Source organism: Numenius arquata, chromosome 1, assembly GCF_964106895.1.
Source record: "Numenius arquata chromosome 1, bNumArq3.hap1.1, whole genome shotgun sequence".
NCBI lineage: Eukaryota > Metazoa > Chordata > Aves > Charadriiformes > Scolopacidae > Numenius > Numenius arquata.
In genome coordinates this window covers 114,032,216-114,049,838 of record NC_133576.1, presented here as the reverse complement: position 1 = coordinate 114,049,838, position 17,623 = coordinate 114,032,216, and the positions used below count along the sequence as shown (strand labels likewise).

Genomic DNA, 17,623 nt, shown 5'->3' with positions numbered 1-17,623 from the left:
TCTGTTAGTCAATTAGACTATCTGTTAATTTACTGTTAGTCACTAGAGACACACTACACTAGCAGGTAATTTAGATCACAAACATAACTTTAAATGGCCAAGATAATTCAAATTTACAGTGCCTCATTAGTGAGTTAAAGGCTGTATAGAGCTATAGAGCTGGGGTTGCTGCTTATCAATGCTCTGAGATGGACTCTTTAAAGCCATTAAGGTTTCCTGAGATTTGGCTTCATGTCTTTGAAGTTTGATCTGAAAAGTGCAGGAGTGGAAAATGTGACTGAATTTCTGGATGTAGGATTCAAGGCAACCACTCCTGCTGCACTTGTGGATAGGCCATATTCACATCGCTCTCAAATAAACTAAAAATATTTATAGTGCTGTGGCCATAGTCTACCTCTCTAGTGGGAAATTCTGAAGGAGATTGGAAGTACTCACTGTGGATTTCTTCTCTTATGGAACTAAAACATGACATTAAAGAAACTACTTTTAAATCTCGTGAAAAATCTATATACTTCCAGAGTTTAAAAGAGTTAGGTGGAAATAAATTACATAAATTGTCATTTAGCAATAAATATTAAATATTTAACTTTTAGAGCACAGGTGATGTCAAAGATTACTGGATGGAGGCAGAAAAGAGAGAGGAAAGATAGGAAAGTCAATACTACATATCTTTTAATGCAATGGTCACAACTAGAAAAGAAACACGATAGAAGAGACATTTCAGTTTAAAAAAATCTATAGAAAGATTGAATGATGAAAAGTTGAAGCTAATTAAATGAATGCAGATTTTAACCTGGAAGATTATTACACCTTGGGATAATATATCAAGGATTGAATTTAAATATAAATTCAGGTTAGGTGCTTTTATTCACAGCCCTATTTTCTTTATCCCCCAAGAAGGAATTAGAATCAGAATCGTAGTGGTTGGAAGGGACCTCAGAGATCATCGAGTCCAACCAACAGTAAAAAAAAAAAAAAAAACAAAAAAAAAAACCACACAAAAAAACCCCAAAACACCACAAACAAAACCACCACCCACCACCTGAACACACAACAACAACAACCAAACCAAAAACCATCACCCACCCACACAGCACCCCACCACAAACCAGTAATCTTGGACACTAGAGCATGCCCTGAAGAACCATGTCTACACATTTCTTAAATACCTCCAGGGAGGTATTTAGGGAGGTAATTTAGGGAGGTAATTTAGGGAAGTCCTATGATCTGCTCTATCCAAAAAGTGAACTGTTTTATCAGCTATCTTTTGTTTAAGAAATGTATTACCCATCTTTCTCATCGATTTTACCTTTGCTTATATTTCTAGTTTTCTTACTTTACTTACTTATCAATATATCCTTATCGTCATCAGTCAAACCTTTAAAGGCATCGTTAGTTGGAACAAACAGAGTCCATTCTCCAGGCCGTGACAGAACATCATCTAAATCTGCAGCTTTCACCAGACTGAGGAAAACACTGTTTACAACAGAGACAAAACACATATACAGTTGATGTCTCTTGGAGTATTGAGATACTTGCAGGATGGGGACAGAAATATGTACTGGAAGTGTATGCAATCATGATGCACCTATATGGAATTGTACTGCTTGTTAATTAAACCTCCAGACTCTGCTGCATTTATAGCTCTGGATGTGTCATCCAATCCATTTTGCCATCTTACTCCTCTCTTTTTCGTGTCTTACTGACTCTTATGTGCCGAAAACAACTATTCTACCGTAAAGTCTGGGAGCCCTTTCAGCATAAATCCAGGAGGAGAACACTTTTTCTTTTTTCATCCCCAGCCCCCTATTTTTTTTAATTTTTATTTTTCTAGGAAGTAGTAACACCTTCCTTGTCCTCCCTGCCCCCCAAAAAGGCCAACAACACACAGTTCACAACTATTTCTCAGACTAACTGTGCTGTGTACACAGTTACCCTCTGTTGGAAAGTCTCAGTTCTGTCAAAACTGCTACTGACCTGAAACGCTTGTCATTTCTCAGCATTTCATGCAATGTCTTTTCTGCTGGATTGATGATCTGTCTGAAGATGTGAATAAAACCATTCCTTCCTTCTTTACTTCCTCTGACCATGCATGAATTTTCAATACATACAGCCTGATTAAAAGAGAAACAGGTGTAGCTATTCACACCATGATACACATTTAAACATATTTGGTAAAATGAAACAGATACATACTTCTCAACAGGCTTCTAAAAGTAAAAATAATATTAATATGCATTTTCTACAGTCAAATTGTGTGATCCTGCCAGAAAATCTGGTATTGCCTGAGAAATCTAAAGTAGCAAAATCTGGAGTAAGTCAATATGGTGTAAATATTTCCAAACTTGATTTTTTTGTTTCCCTTGAGAACGGTCTTATTTAGTTCTAAAAACTAGCTTCAAAATATTTTAATAAATGGAGTGCCAAATCTGGTATCCTATTTGTTTTCCCAAAGAGTCTTCCAGGAAAACAAAATTCCCATCGATAAAGATCAGATTTTCATTTTTTCCTAACTTAAAACCATAAAGGTATTTGCTAGTTGTAATGGCAAATGTTGGCAGTTTTATTCAGCTTTGTCTTTTATTCTTGCATGACTCTTCATTTTCATAGTTGGGATACATATTGTTAGAAGACCCCATTCACTTACTGTGCGATAAACAAAGACTCTAAGCAGTTTTCCTCCCATTGTCTCCAGCTCTTGTCCGTTGTACAGTTCATTGAGTCCAACTTTTACTTTTATAATGTGATTCTGCAGGATCGCTTTAAGAAGGCGTTGATCCATCCTTAAAGTATCATCTACAAAGCCATTTAGATATAAATACATATTGATTTATATAGTGAATTTTCATTCAAATAAAGTTAACTGTGGATGCTATATTAAAAGACCATGGAAATACTGAATCTTTCTTTAAAATTCTTGAGTTAAGTCTTGGACAGATCTGTGTACACAGAAAATGAATTGTTAAGTAGTAACTGAAAATTGCCTTCCCTTAAATTCAGACATGAACTTTTGACATAGCCCTGATTAATTATTATAACTAATATGGCAGATGATTGATATGTGGGCCTGCTCCATCTTCTGAATTACTGCTCAAATTCTTATTATAACTTTTCCTTTCTGCATGTGAACCTTAAAACCTTTGCAATTTTGCGTCTGTAGTGGTGAGTTAACATTCGAATTCTTGGGGGAAGGGCAGAATGACCATATGGTCACTTCTGCAAATATGCAAACATCTGTTTTAGGGTATATTTGTATTGGTTTCTCTCTGCTTTAATGTGCTGGAGGATACCAACCTCCTTGTATAAGCTCTTTGAGAATAATTAAGTTGTGGATTTAATGCAAGTAATGCAAAGATTAAGGGAATTGGCAGTTCATTAATATCTTTCTTTTCCCACACTCTGTCTGTCCATATTTTGTATCTTATTTTAGTGATACTGTTTCTATTAACAAATGATACCCCCATGCATGGCATGAGTACTGGGTGTTACTTGGAAAACTGTCAGGATAGCATATGTTGTTGTTTATTTTGACAGTCAGAGTTAGTCTTTTAAGGCTACTAACCTGAGAAGGCACCATTCAGAGGTGCCAGGAGAGTGTATTGGCCTTCTGGTCTTAGAGAAGACGCCAGTCCTAGCTGTGCCACCAGGTCTGTAAAAGTAGTCTGCTGGGCACCCCCAAGCTCAATGACTTGCTTGGCTGCAAATTAATAATTAAGAAAAGGTATTTTAGTACATAATTTATTCCTTTCCCTGATTTAGATTCCCCATGCTTATCCATAACAAGATATCTGAGGGAATCTAGGTAAGATTGTAGAAAACATCTTTAGTGTAAGAAGTTTTTCATGTGCATCACTGACCGGAATCAGGAATTAGCACTTCATCAATGAGGTGGATAACGCCATTGCTTGTCACAATATCTTTGCGTTTCACCATCTTCACTCCATTCACAGTCAGACTTTCACCATCACAACCAACTTCAACCGTGTTCCCTTCCAAGGTTTCATAGACTGCTCCACCTGTGATGGCTTCAGAGCACTGAAGAGTATTTAAAATATGGAACTTCATGAGAGCTGCAGAGGAAAAAGCAGGAAGTTCATATATAGGTGTTTGAACACACACACATATATATAATTCACATATAGGTGTGGGGTAATATATTACATCTACACTATTTTTAATAGTTTACTAGTTTATCTAGCATATTTGCTTAGTTGAACTCATAGTTACTTTATTGAAAGTTATTGATATGAGAATTGATACTAAACAGGCCTCTAAACAACATCTATGGTTAAAACTGTTTAGCATCCCTTTTATTATGAAAATTATACTGACTATGTTGTGATCTGCATGTGACAGAGCATGTAGCTTGGTGACTGCAGATGATATGCTCCAAATGAATCTCTGAGTACAAAACTCTATGGGCTATGCAAAGTCAGCCCCAGATCTATATTTTTTTATGCCTTACTATTTAAGTGAGATTCAGTGTACTATCTTCTGTGGATACCAAAAGAATCAGCAAAAATTCCTGAAATCAAACTGAAAAAAAGAATAAAAAGCCACAACGAAAATGTCTTTTCATTTCAGGATTCCATTTTTAGTCATTGTCTCACATTAAAATTAGCCCTGATCCCTCTTTTCACTATTCTCCATTGAGATACTACACAGTGACTTAATCAGGCTGTAACGAAATGATGGAGAACTTGTGTAGTGCAGTGGAGTTCATAAATGAGAAAACAGAAAACAGAAGAGTAGCCTTTAATTTCTTAGTGGTCCACTACATTACTGTTCCCATAACAGACTGATTCTGTTATTATTTAGTTTTATTGTAGTTCTCAGAAGAATAAGTGCGCTGACTGCTTTAATTTGTCAGAATATATAGTATAAATTCAGTTCAACTTGCAGGGCAGAACGTGCCTTTTACAAAAGCATGTCCTTTTTTATGAAAAAGCTGTTCATGAGAAATGAATATGCTATGAGAGAATCCCACACTCAGATAGCCCTGCAATTCTAGAGGCAGGATTCTCTATCAGAACTATGCAGCTGAACTACTAGAAACATCAGTATGACTATATTTTCACGGTTTCCTTTAAACTGTTTGGAAACTAAGTTTTCAGCAAATTTGAATTCTTAGTTTTCCATTTGAGCTGGAAAAGTCAGTGTTGTGGTTTAAGCTGCCTCAAACCAGGACAGTCAGAGACAGAAGAAATAACTCCTCCCATATGTATGAAAATACAGGTGCTAAATTTCAGAGCTACTAGGATAATGCAGCTTCTGCCTCCTGAAATACTCACCTATATTTGTCATTTGCAAAAAAGTGTTACATACCTTCAGACGCCACCTTGTCACCCATGATCCTTTCTAAGACTCCCCTTGGAAGTCTTTCAAAAGCTTCATTAGTAGGAGCAAAGAGTGTGTAATGGCCAGGCCTCCCAAGAATATCCAAGACATCTGATGTGATGGCTGCAGCCTGGAAAAGAAATTTATTTTTTTAGTGCTGGTTATTTAAAATATTACCAAAATACATTATCTGTTTAGTTTCATCCAGTGCCCACAATTCCTTTGATTCTAGACTCATATCAGTGTTATAGAAAGATGAAAAAAGGAATTCAAAAAAGGAATAGAAAATTAATTTTATTGGAAAAAAAAAGTCTGATATACTGAATTACTTCCTTAATTTAGCACATAGTAATCAATAAATTCTGATAGAGGTGACAACAGGGCAGAAATTTTTATTATTATGGCCTGAATTTTTAAATGAAAAGTGTAAACATATAGATTTTGACAAATTAGATCAAAGCAATAGTCTGTCAAAGTTAAAAATCTGTCCCTGAAATAGTAAAAGATGTATTACAAGTATATGACTAATTTGATTAAATACAAAGATGAGATTTTGAATCACAGCAGGAGGCTGAGGGGCGACCTCATTGCTCTTTCCAGCTTCCTAAGGAGGGTAATTGGAGAGGGAGGTGCTGACCTGTTCTCCCTGGTATCCAGGGTCAGGACACACAGGAATGGTTCAAAGCTGTGGCAGCGGAGGTTCAGACTTGACTTTAGGAAACATTCTTTTACCAAGAGGGTGATCAAACACTGGAACAGGCTTTCTAGAGAGGTGATTAATGCCACAGTGTTGCCAGCGTTTAAGAGGCATTTGAACAATGTCCTTAATACCATGCTATATCTTTTGGTCAGCCCTGAAGTGGTTGGGCAGTTGGACTAGATGATCATTGTAAGTAAGTCCCTTCCAAGTGAAATTATTCTATTCTATTCTATTCTATTCTATTCTATTCTATTCTCAGGCTTTGACACCAGGAAAAGTTATCTCTAGGTTTTTAATCCCTAAAATGTTACTCAGCTCTGGACATGAATAAAGTAAAGTTAAACAGAATTGATGAAAAATTCTCTGCTTTCTACTGATGAAGAAGAGGTAAGCAGTCTAAACTAAATAAAAAACAATTCAATATTTTTTAAAAAAATAATTTCCCTTTTATTCCTTAAACAAATCTTCTTAACTTGCTTAAAAATATCCTCTGTTCAACTTCACAATTTGGGTGTTTCCATCATTAGATTAATCCTAAAAGAGAATACTATAACAATATGTGTTGCTTTGATGGAGGCAAACTGTCCTCATTACAATCTGGAATTTATTTGGGTTTTTTACCATTTTAGATTGTCTATTTTGAAATTATTCTTATGTATCTAGCAACAGACACTGTAATTTATGCTCAGATGTTTCATTACCTCAGTGCTTGAAGAGAAGACTCACTTTTATGTACAGGAACACATACTGTCCTATTGATGCGATCTTATTTGATCCACAAAGAGCAGAAGCAGACTCCTTATGTAAAATATACTTTGCATAGATTTGCAATAATAGCTGGAGTTCTTAATTTGATTTATTTGTATCTCTTACTGTGCTAACTCGTCTTACTTCCAGGTATCATTAGGAAATAGAAAAGAAAGAAGAAAAAACTAAACGACCAGAGAAGCATTTTTATTTTTGTCCACTTACTCTAAGAGATGAAAGATCATCCTCAACTTCAATGAAATCTTGAATGGTGTTTCCAACAGCAGTCAGGACACGATCAATGACATGAACAACACCATTGGTAGCAATCTGGTTGCCATGGATGACTCTGGCACAGTTAACAGTAACAACCTATATTTAAAGAATCAAGCAGTAGAAGGTTAAGCATTAATTTGATCATATACTTGGAATCTGATTCTTACAGATTGGCAATGTATGTGCTGTACTTTATGTATTTATTGTTGTTCCTTCAGTTTATACTTTAAATTTACAGTAAAACTTTGTAAGATTGGAAAAACTTACTAAGCTTCTGGAAAGATTTATTCAGGCTACATTAATTTTTATTCATGTTTTATTTCTTACTGCAATTATTCAGATTTTTTTCCCATATGTGGTTAATATGGTGATTGTATTGGTTTTTACTGACATAAACTGCATAAACACAAACATTTTGATACATTTAAGGCAACAAAGATGACTGACTTGCAAATTTCTAGCATTTATAAAAATGAATTGTTTTATAGCCAAATAATGGATGTGTGTGTCCTACAATCTTAAATGTTTCTACTGTGTACTCCAATTAAAATAAAAGATCTGATTTCATAGTATTTTGTAAACATATGAAGATTAATAGTAGATTTTGCTCTGAGATTTATTATAACATATATTTTGGCCACAAAAGGCTTTGTCTTTTAGGAAGACAGTTCATTCTCATTTGAACTTTGGTTTCTAAACAGAAAACAGCACTTGTTCATTTATTCTTTCTTAATGATTAGTCTACACAGCAGACAAAATTTCTTCGAGAAAGCTTATTTTTGTCAGTGGCAACTAGATGTTAAACTTTCTATAACCTATTTTCTTAGGTATAGAAGTAAATAAAGGAAAGAGTAATGGCTATAACTGAATAATTATATTAGGGGGAAAAAAAAAAAAAAAAGAGAACAAACTTACCCCATTAGGATAATGGTTAATAAGCAATTTCTGGTCATTATACATAGACACCAGAGTCATGCCATTCTTAAGATCTTTTGTCAACATACGCTTGTTTACCATGTGGTGGTGGAGAGCATTATACAGTTCAATATTTACATTGTCAACCAAATTCCTGTGAATTTCCTGAAGAAGAAAGGAATTTAATCAGAAGCTTCAAAAGATTCTTCCAGTCAGGAAGATGTACTAATTATTTTACCTTAATGCATGCTCTCAATATTTTCAACAATGGCTGTTTCTTGTTAGGAGACACAACTTTGATACCTATCAATCTGGCTCTACTTAAATGATGCTTTAGTCTCATTTGCTTACAAACGGAAGACGAGAGGCCTCAGAAGAGACAAGTCATTGGAGGAGCTTTCTTTCAACATTTATTTAATTGAAAACATTACTAAAAGAAGGACACCTGAATCACTAACAAGTACTATTATACTCTACATCATGCAATTGCTGGAATTGCTATCAGTTTCCCCAAAACATGCTAATAGCACTAACAATATTAATATTTGTCATGCAAGTGCTTAAATAAGAAACACTTGAGGTTGCTTAGCCCTCCTTAAAATAAATTCAAACTCTCTAGCTTCAGCAATATGTTAAAAATGCAAATTATTTTTTTATAACTTGTGTAATGTTCTTTTATATCTAAAATACCAATATTTTTTCTAGTCTACCTTATCATAGTGTAGCTGTTGCAGCTAAAACATTAGCTGAAAGAGAAATACTGTAACATATGCACACACACACATGCACTTACTGAATTTAATTGCTCCCAGGCTTCATTGCTTGGTGCAAAGAAAGTGAATGATCCTCGTCCTTCAATCTCTTCTCTCAGCTTTGACATGTCAGAATACTGCTGTGTGGATGTAGCTCCCACAATACCAAGTGTGCCATATACATGATCAATGGGAGCAACTAAAATAAACATGAGATAAGAATAATGTAAACTTTTCAGTCATCTATTTTCTCACAATAAAATCTATTTTGTACCATTTGGTTGGACAATAGTATTGCCTTTCTGAAACTGTTTAAATCAATATTAAAACAGTGTGCTTGGATTAAATTCCATTGACAACATATTCAAACCCCATTCAAGCACATGTGCTTGTTATTTATTTTTTTGGTTTGTTTAATGAAAAATTAGATCAAACAAAAGCAAATATTGTAATGTTTTCTTTAGGAGAGTTGTCTGGTTTTGTGCCGACTCAACCTTAAATGGGAGGCTGTCTGTTGGGGACAGGAGGAAATTCCATCTGAAATCACAAAAATTTCAATGGAATGGGTATCATTTGGTTATAGTGGACTAGAATTCTTCTTGTGAGGCCTCTTGCTCTTCTTCCAGTGTGTGGTTTGTGTGTACATTGAGTCATCCGGAGAGTAAGAATGGCCATAGTACCACAGTTAAAACACTGCTACATGAGAACCGGATTCATCTCTCCTAATTTTGGACATCTAGAAGTGAGGCATCTGCATGTGAGCTATTAGATCTTAACTCTTTTAGTGGTCATGGAGCGGAGCAGGCAATTCAAGAGTAGGATTTACCTCATCCTAATGTAAACATCTAACGTGAGATTAACTCATTTAAACAAACTAAACTCTGCCTTTGATGTGCCTAACTCTTTTACTGAATGTATAAAATTATTTCAGATATAGGGATATGAGATATATTTATTCTCAGATTACTCTTCCCTGCTGCAATTGACTTTATTTATGCACAATAGAAAAGCACAAATAGGAGAAATCAATAATTCCTGTCTTCATTTTCACTCCTTAGTTTATTTAAAGCCTATAACACTCTTCTACTAAATAAGATTCAAGTCTTTACAGGAAAAGGAATAAACAGAATTTACATATGCCACATGTCATGTCTGGGATGTGATGGGAACAGAAATAAAAGTTCTTCTTTGGCAGCTTTGGGAACTGAAGGCGCTATCATTCCTCTCCAATCCAGCAACTGGAAGGAGCAGGAAAATTCAGTGCTGGTTGATTTTTAACTGTTGGCTGTATGCAAATGAAGCTGTATGTTCTCAGGCATTAATTCTTAAAAAGAGACAAAGTCTCCTGTGTTGTAATACTTCTCATACACTGACTCATACATATGAAAATAAGCCTGTACCTGCAGGACATCCTCTCATACCATCCATCTTCATATAGCCAGGACAGCACTCATATAAGACAGTTCTGTGGGATATAGACAAATTCACAATGAAATAATATACAGGACAAGTGTATACTAATTTTAGCTAAGTCTAATTTTTTTTTTTTTATTATTAATTTTTCATTTCTAAGTACACACTCTCTAGATCTTTATTCCTTTTATTAATTCAACCTTTTCTGGATAGACTACAAATTAGTTGTATTTTACTAAATGCAAGGCTTTTGAATTTACAGAATGCCTGCCATCATTAAGTTTAAGTGGGATGTGGGAAAGAACACCTGAAGAAAATTAAGTGGTCTATTTTGAAAAGATTAGATGGGATTAAAGAAATATAGAAAGTGAGGACATTGAGAGAAACTGGTAGCAGCAGGGTTGTAAAGGAAAAAGAAAAAAATTAAATTAATGGAATAGAAATTAAAATGACAAAACTACATGAGGTCACCTACATACTGGATATAGGAACTAAACAGGTATTTAGGACAAGGTCCTGTGGATTGTATGGTGAAAGTGGGATGGCAGAGCCTCAGTTTTTCAAGGAAAGCTTTGAAGAAGCTCAGGAATGAGAGAGAGAACTAATTAAGAACAGACATAAAGCAGGTTATAGAGAAGGAAGTCACTAAAGACTGGATGGATGTACACAATGGAAAGTTTACTGGGAAGTGTAGTGAGGATGAAAACCAGACCACAAGAAATCAAGAACAGAGATAAAAGAGTATGTCATAACAGCATACACATAATTTAGCAGTATCAGGGTCCAGGAACTGTTATATAAGATGTCAATAAAATATTCTCATTCTTGAATACATGTAAGCTATACATAACAGCAAATTAGGGCTAACTGGTAATTTTATACTGTAACACTCAATTTAGCGTTGATGGTCTTATAAGATATAACATCATCTTAATTAATATGACAGAAATAAAAGCTCTACCATAGATACGCTTGATTCTCCTCTCTTACACAAAAGTGAAAATTCACTAAAGTTATCACAGAATTGATATTGGCTCCTTGGGAGAGAGAATGCCAACAAATTATACAATTTTACCTAAGTCTAAAACAAACTTTAAGACTTTAGACTTCAGATATTACTTTTCAAATTACAGTACACTGTGCATGACAAGGAAAAATTGCCATCATGGTTTTACATAATAGATTTATTTTTATAGGTGTGGCCGATGTTGGAAGAGCTAGAGTTCTGGACAATAATTCCTTGAAGGTTTTTGCTGAGTCTTTACCACTACATTTCAGATTTAATTTGTAGAGTCCTTGGTGGCAGTTGAATACACTTTTCTCATTTTTCATGAACTAAAGCTGACAAAACTTTAACCACAAACACATTAAAATGAACAGCTTATTCAAATGAAACATTGGACTTAAGACTTATTAACTACTTAAAGAGATTTGTCCTGGTTTCAGCTGAGATAATTTTCTTTCCAGTGGTTGCTGTGTTTTTAGATTTGGTATGAAAGAAATGTCAATAATGTATATTGTTTTAGTTGTTGCTAAGTGATGTTTATATTTGTCAAGGACTTTTCAGCTTCCCATAGAGACGAGAGGAGCATATCCAGAACAATAGAATAGCCAATGGAATATTCCATATCATAGACATGCTCAGTATATAAATGGGGGTTGACTGGGGGAAGGGAATCTGCGATCTCTGCTTGGTTTGGGCAACAAATGACTTGTGTCTTGTATATTCTTTTATCATTATTATTAATATTTCTATTTTCCTTTTCCATTATTGTTCTGTTAAACTGACTTTTACTCAAGCCATGGTTGGTTTTTTATCCCCTTCCCCTCCTTTTCTCCCTCTTCTCTCTACCAGTCTGGGAGGGTGGGAATGTGTGAATGAGTGGTAGGGTGCATGATCCTATTTGTTGGCAGGGGATAAACCACGACAAGATTAAAAAATGAAAGTAGACTGGAAGAACAATAACATTACAAAGAATTATTTTAAAAGTGAGGATTATAAATCTGTAATTGACAGCATTCTGAAAGAGCTGGTGAAGATTAAAGAATTTTTTTAAAAAACAATCTCTTGTTTCTCTGTGCTATGAAAGTATTTTTCCTCCATTCCCTCATATACATAAACACACATGACATATTCACCCTTCTGCTATGTGCATCTATTCAACTGAGAAACACATATTGAAAGTATTTGTGTAGCTATTTTTAATATATTTCTTTCTTTAAAGAAATTCACTGAATGGCTATTTCTTGGGAATGCAAGAATAGCATACAGTTTAGGCTACAGATTTTCTAACTAATAAGGAAATTAACCCTACACTCTTCCTCCTTGTTGCATCCCTGCCAGACACTAATAAAAAAACCAATCTGATTAAAGAAAACTGTTTAACAGAATAGGAGTCAGAATGTTCTCCCAACTGTGTGAACTGCTTTGTCATGAGAAAATATTTTTTCCTTCCATGGAGTAGAAAGTATCTACCCCTCACCCCATGAGCAGGTACGAAAGATTGCAGTTGTAATTATCTTTTGGAAAAAAGGAAAGAGGAAGCTGAGTTAAAAGCATAGAAAGAGATGGCAAGATTAGTCTTCTTACCATATCCAAAAATGACACACTTAATGAAAGGCAGAAAATTGGCTGAAGAACACAGCTAAGAAAGAAAATATTTCTTCAGCCAAACATTACAAGATCAGTGCCTTTTTCATCATGTATTTCGTTATGTACAGTTCAGCCTTTTTTTTTTTTTTTCAGTCATCAAGGGTTACTGTAAGTTCCTACTTATAGTATTCATGCTCCGCCACAGTTGACTGCAATTAGAAGGTCCATGTATCAGCTGTGATCAAAATGTAGCAAGAAAGATGGAGTGGGAGAAAAGGGGTCTGTACGGAGGATCCCATGATAAGGTTAGAACCAGATCAAAGTCAGTGCAAGATGCAGTTCTCAGCGCCACTCCTGTATAGACACAGTACACAGAGGAAGCACCATCTCACACCATAAGTTATACTTATCTGTATATCCCTACTAGTTCAATATAACACGGTGCCCAAATGAAGAAAACAGTTACTCAGATAACAAGCAATGCTGCATTCTTGAGTTTTTGGAGGTTTTGGTGGTTTTTATTTGTTTTGGGGTGGGTTTTTTTGTTTGGCTGGTTGTGGGGTTTTTTTTTAGCACAAAGCTGTTCTGACCTCATCCAAAGGAGTATATTCCAAAGGAAAAAGGGGAAAAGCAACAGTACCTTACGTCCTTGTTATTCTTGGCTAACAGAGCCAGTTTTCAGTTTATTCAGATTAGCTCTGTGACTCATCTGTTTCTACTCCTTGCTGGCATGGAGATAAAATACTGCAGAGAAACAGTGGAAAGACTTCTGGTCTAGTAGACTTTGATATTAAGTTGCCAATTGGAAATTTACAGCAGCAGGTAGGAAGTGTAAATAATAGAAACATTTTAAAATTAACATTTTATAGATCATATGTATGCTAGGGAGGACTTGTTAACACAGGGATATTAACATGAGAAGAGCCGTTGTCCTTTAGAATTAGCATTCTTATTGCAATAACCTCTTTAGTCATGTCTACATTCCTGTTTTGAGGACACAGAGTATAAACCTCCCATTAACAGCTAAGACTAAGTTATAACAGGTTCTCTATTACAGCCACAAAAAAACCAAAAACCCTCAGGAGTTTTAAGACTTAACTTACCCTCATACACACTGTTTCCCCCCTCTAGCCTTGCTCTGTGAGTGCTTGTGCAATGGTAAAAGTATTAAAAGAGGAGGGAGAAGCTAGGGGACAGTTTTGTGTAGACTCTCATGACCAAATCTACCCAGCCCCACTTCTCAAAGTCCTCCTCTGGTTGGCTGTAGTAGGCTTCTTGCCTTACACAGGCTCTGTAAAATGTTTTACAGCTTACATTCCTCTAAATTCTGCTCAATGAAGAGAACAAAGTCACCACCTGACTTCAGTTCAATGAGTCCGAACTGCCTATTTCTTCAAACTATTTTTCCTGACACATGGAGGTAACCATCACTGCATAACTCACTTCTGGAGCTCAGCAAAGTTATGAATTCCTTGTCAGATTTGTGCTGAGAGCAGACTTTCTCTCATAGGAAGACATGACATCTATCTAGGAATAAAACCACAGGAGTAGGTTGTTTTCCAAAACTGACTTTGAGAATATCCAAGTTTCAGTCTAAGTAATTTTCAGGAAATACTCTTCTTCCCAATGTGTCTGCAAGGGACTAAAATGCAGTGCCAAGGAAGTCAGTGGTATGGCAGACTTTACTCAAAAGGTGAAGTATTTTGGATGAGTTGCATGAGTTGCAACATGTCCACTGAAGGAAAGGGAAGTCAGTATTATAATGCCACCTGGAGGAGAAGGAAAGATTCTGATAAAACCTAAAAAACTTTGGATCCTGAAAAAATTGAAGGTAGAGGTGGGGCAAATGACCACACACAATCTAGTATGACTGGAAATTGGTCGCTATTACGCATACAAATCTGTATCTTCAAACGCATATAAATCTGTAATTTGTAAGAAAAATGAATTCTAACCTGTCTGGATTTGCTTATAAAAACAAAGCCAAAATCAAAATGGGAGTGATTGGTTAGGATTCCAGACAGTCAATTACATTCCAAAGAAAGCTCTGGGGATTTAGAGCAATCAGATTGCTTGTCTGAGTTGGATGCTCATTATGATTTACGCCATGTTCACTCTAACTTACTGCCGTTACTTTCTTTCACCTCCTTAAGTAAGTGATTAGTAACCAATAAAGTTTGCAATATCAGGAAGCTTAGGGTGACAGGTTGGCCCACGAAAATTGTGTCTTTTCCTCAGTTCTGTTGGGGCCATAATATCATTCTGCATGTCTAGACTGACTTCAGATTTCAGGCTTCAAAGCCATGGCAGTGCTTGAAAGGCAAGACTGTGTGTTGGAATCAGTGTCTCACTGTATCGGAAGTATAACAGCTCCATTGATTTATGGTATGCTGTCAGAGCACTGAAAACATTTTCTCAGAAAGAAAATGGAGGAAAAGGTCCTCCTCCTACATCTTCCATCAGTCTTTTTCCTAAGGATATTTTCCAACACTGTGTTATGACATGTACCATCTTTCAGGAATCTCAAAAAATGCAAAGCCTCTGACACCCAACAGGAGCAGTAGAAACCACAATACAAGTCCATTTCAGGTCCTTGCCTGACTATTATCTGATTTACATGTCTGATTTTAACAATGGAAAAAAATCATTACTGGAGGCATTTTTCTCACATAAATAATCATTTGGGAGTTTTAATCAGTTTTACATTAGTAAGTAGAGGGATCATTCTCAAGAAGAACTATGAATATAATTGTTTGTCAGCCAGGACAGCTGAACCAGCTGAAAAATGAAAATGTAAAGCTGGCTTTGAAGAAAAATGAAAAACGTGAACAGGAAAAGGATACTTTTGTAATTATAGAAGTGTCACATATGTGACATGAAAAGACCATGAGACACTGTATCCGTGTTAGCACTGCTAGTGATGCATTCACACTCTGCACAATTTTTTGTGCCCCAACCCATTCCCCAGCATAAACCCAGATTATGTGCATCTAATTCTGTGCCAACATAGAATTCTTTGACTTTCTTTAAAAAACCATTTAATGAATTTCATATAAATTTAGAAAGTCTTATAGTTGCAGTTTTAACGTAAAAGTATCCTGTTTATAAAAACTCACTTGGACTCAATGTGAGATATGTGTAATTGGTTAGTCATATACATGTTTTTTTTCCCCCTGAATGTGTCAATGTTTCTATGTATAGAAACACATTTTTTTAAACTTGGAAAATGGGCTGGAAAATATGGATCCTATTTACTCGTGACTTGACATCAGGAGAATAAAAATATGACTAATTGCAAATTATCAATCACTTCTTGTTCAAGATTTCCTTTTTAGTTTATTTAGTGAATTATTGTTTTCAAGAAAATTTAAGAGCTTGTTTACAGAGGAAGTCATCTTCAACTAGCTTATGTTGCTAACACTGTGGATATTTTTCTTCCATATTAACCTCTGTTAAGGAAGCCTTTGGCACAGAAACAAAAAAGCTCTATTCCACATTACATTAACATCTAAAACAGTGGTTGATATTCACTAGAGAAGTTCTAAATAAAAATCTTACTTTAAATTGAGTTAAGTTCGCCTTACATATAATTTGCACCATGTATCAATATAACTTAGTATCTTTACATTTCAGGGCACACAATCTCTCAGTGACTATTAAAATTGTGTACTTAAATATTACTTGGGCATTTGGAAGAGTTTTATAGGCTTTCACTGAGAGACTTCTAATACCCTAAGACAGAGTTCCAACTGAAGGCTGGACTCCCTGTTCACTCAAGCCTTTCTGAAAATGTCACCCCAGACCTATTTGGACCCTGTAAGAGAATAATAAGAAAATAAAAATAATGATTTCCTGTGACAACAACTGCTGAGAAATTTATCCAAATAATTGCGTAACAGCAAGAGAAAATGTGGTACATGAGAAAAACATTATTGTACTGGGTAAACAATGTCAATCTCTGTTAAATTACTTAATTCTAAGTGAGACAAGTTGGGCAGACAAGTTCAGGACTTTTGTATGTGTTTACGCTCTGGAGCTGCTCTATGACTGATGAAGCAGTAGTGACTTGGTCATTTTGTCACAGAGATGGTAATGACATGTTATGAGAAGTGACAACTGAAATATGCACACATATTCCAAAAGAAAGCCAAACTCACCCAGATTTAGTCTGTATCCACAACCATATTTTGATTACTTTTTTTCTTTGTAGAGAGGTGTGGTCTGAGCACACAGCTCTGCTGGGTAGTGCTGAGTTCTTTTCATAACTGGCCTGTTAGGTCCCTCTGTGGTTTTTGAGTAGGTCACTTAATCTCACGTCTTGTGTGTTTAAAATAGAGATATGAGTATTTAACTCAGAGAATTATTGCTGAAACTAATACTTTGAAGACTCTTAAACTTAAAAAAACCTATATACTATGCTGTCATTTTCAGACTTCCCACGCCTTTTGTGATCATTTTTGGTAATGATTATTGGATCAGTTGTCCAGGTGGTTTTAGAAGCTGCTAAAAAGAAACTGTAACCCTGTAAAATTACAAACTGAATTCTTCCTGTGTCTGCATTTGAAACAGTTGGTTTGTCTCTGAGAAAAGCAGAATTTTTTAATCATACATATTATTATCTCAATGAGTGGGGAACAGTTTTGAAACAGAGCATACTCACGCTTTCTTTCCACAGATGGCTCCCTGGTACCAGTTTCTGCAGGTGCTGAAGTATTTCTTTTTTGTTCCCATAACTTGCTGAAGCGCACAGACATTTGGGCTATGGGGGGGAATGAGAAACATTTTAAAAATAAGTTTCTGTACTTTCTGGCAATATTTAGAAGATGGGTAGACATAGTGCTTAGAGATATAGTTGAGTGATGATTTTTGTCAGTGTTAGGGTGGTGGTTG

General features: G+C 35.5%; 1 protein-coding gene across 6 annotated transcripts in view; it reads right to left on the bottom strand.

Moving 5' to 3' along the window:
- The window catches only part of POSTN (periostin), a 36,650-nt gene that overhangs the window by 16,938 nt on the left and 2,089 nt on the right, over positions 1-17,623 (bottom strand). For all 6 annotated transcript variants that reach the window (XM_074159481.1, XM_074159473.1, XM_074159462.1 and 3 more), the window contains exons 2-12: positions 17,394-17,492; positions 10,128-10,192; positions 8,769-8,926; positions 7,976-8,140; positions 7,010-7,156; positions 5,326-5,467; positions 3,858-4,070; positions 3,563-3,697; positions 2,648-2,796; positions 1,978-2,114; positions 1,346-1,476 (exon numbers count right to left, since the gene is read on the bottom strand). In XM_074159481.1, coding sequence (XP_074015582.1) covers positions 1,346-1,476; positions 1,978-2,114; positions 2,648-2,796; positions 3,563-3,697; positions 3,858-4,070; positions 5,326-5,467; positions 7,010-7,156; positions 7,976-8,140; positions 8,769-8,926; positions 10,128-10,192; positions 17,394-17,492 — 1,541 coding nt within the window. The remainder of the gene's footprint in view (positions 1-1,345; positions 1,477-1,977; positions 2,115-2,647; positions 2,797-3,562; positions 3,698-3,857; positions 4,071-5,325; positions 5,468-7,009; positions 7,157-7,975; positions 8,141-8,768; positions 8,927-10,127; positions 10,193-17,393; positions 17,493-17,623) is intronic.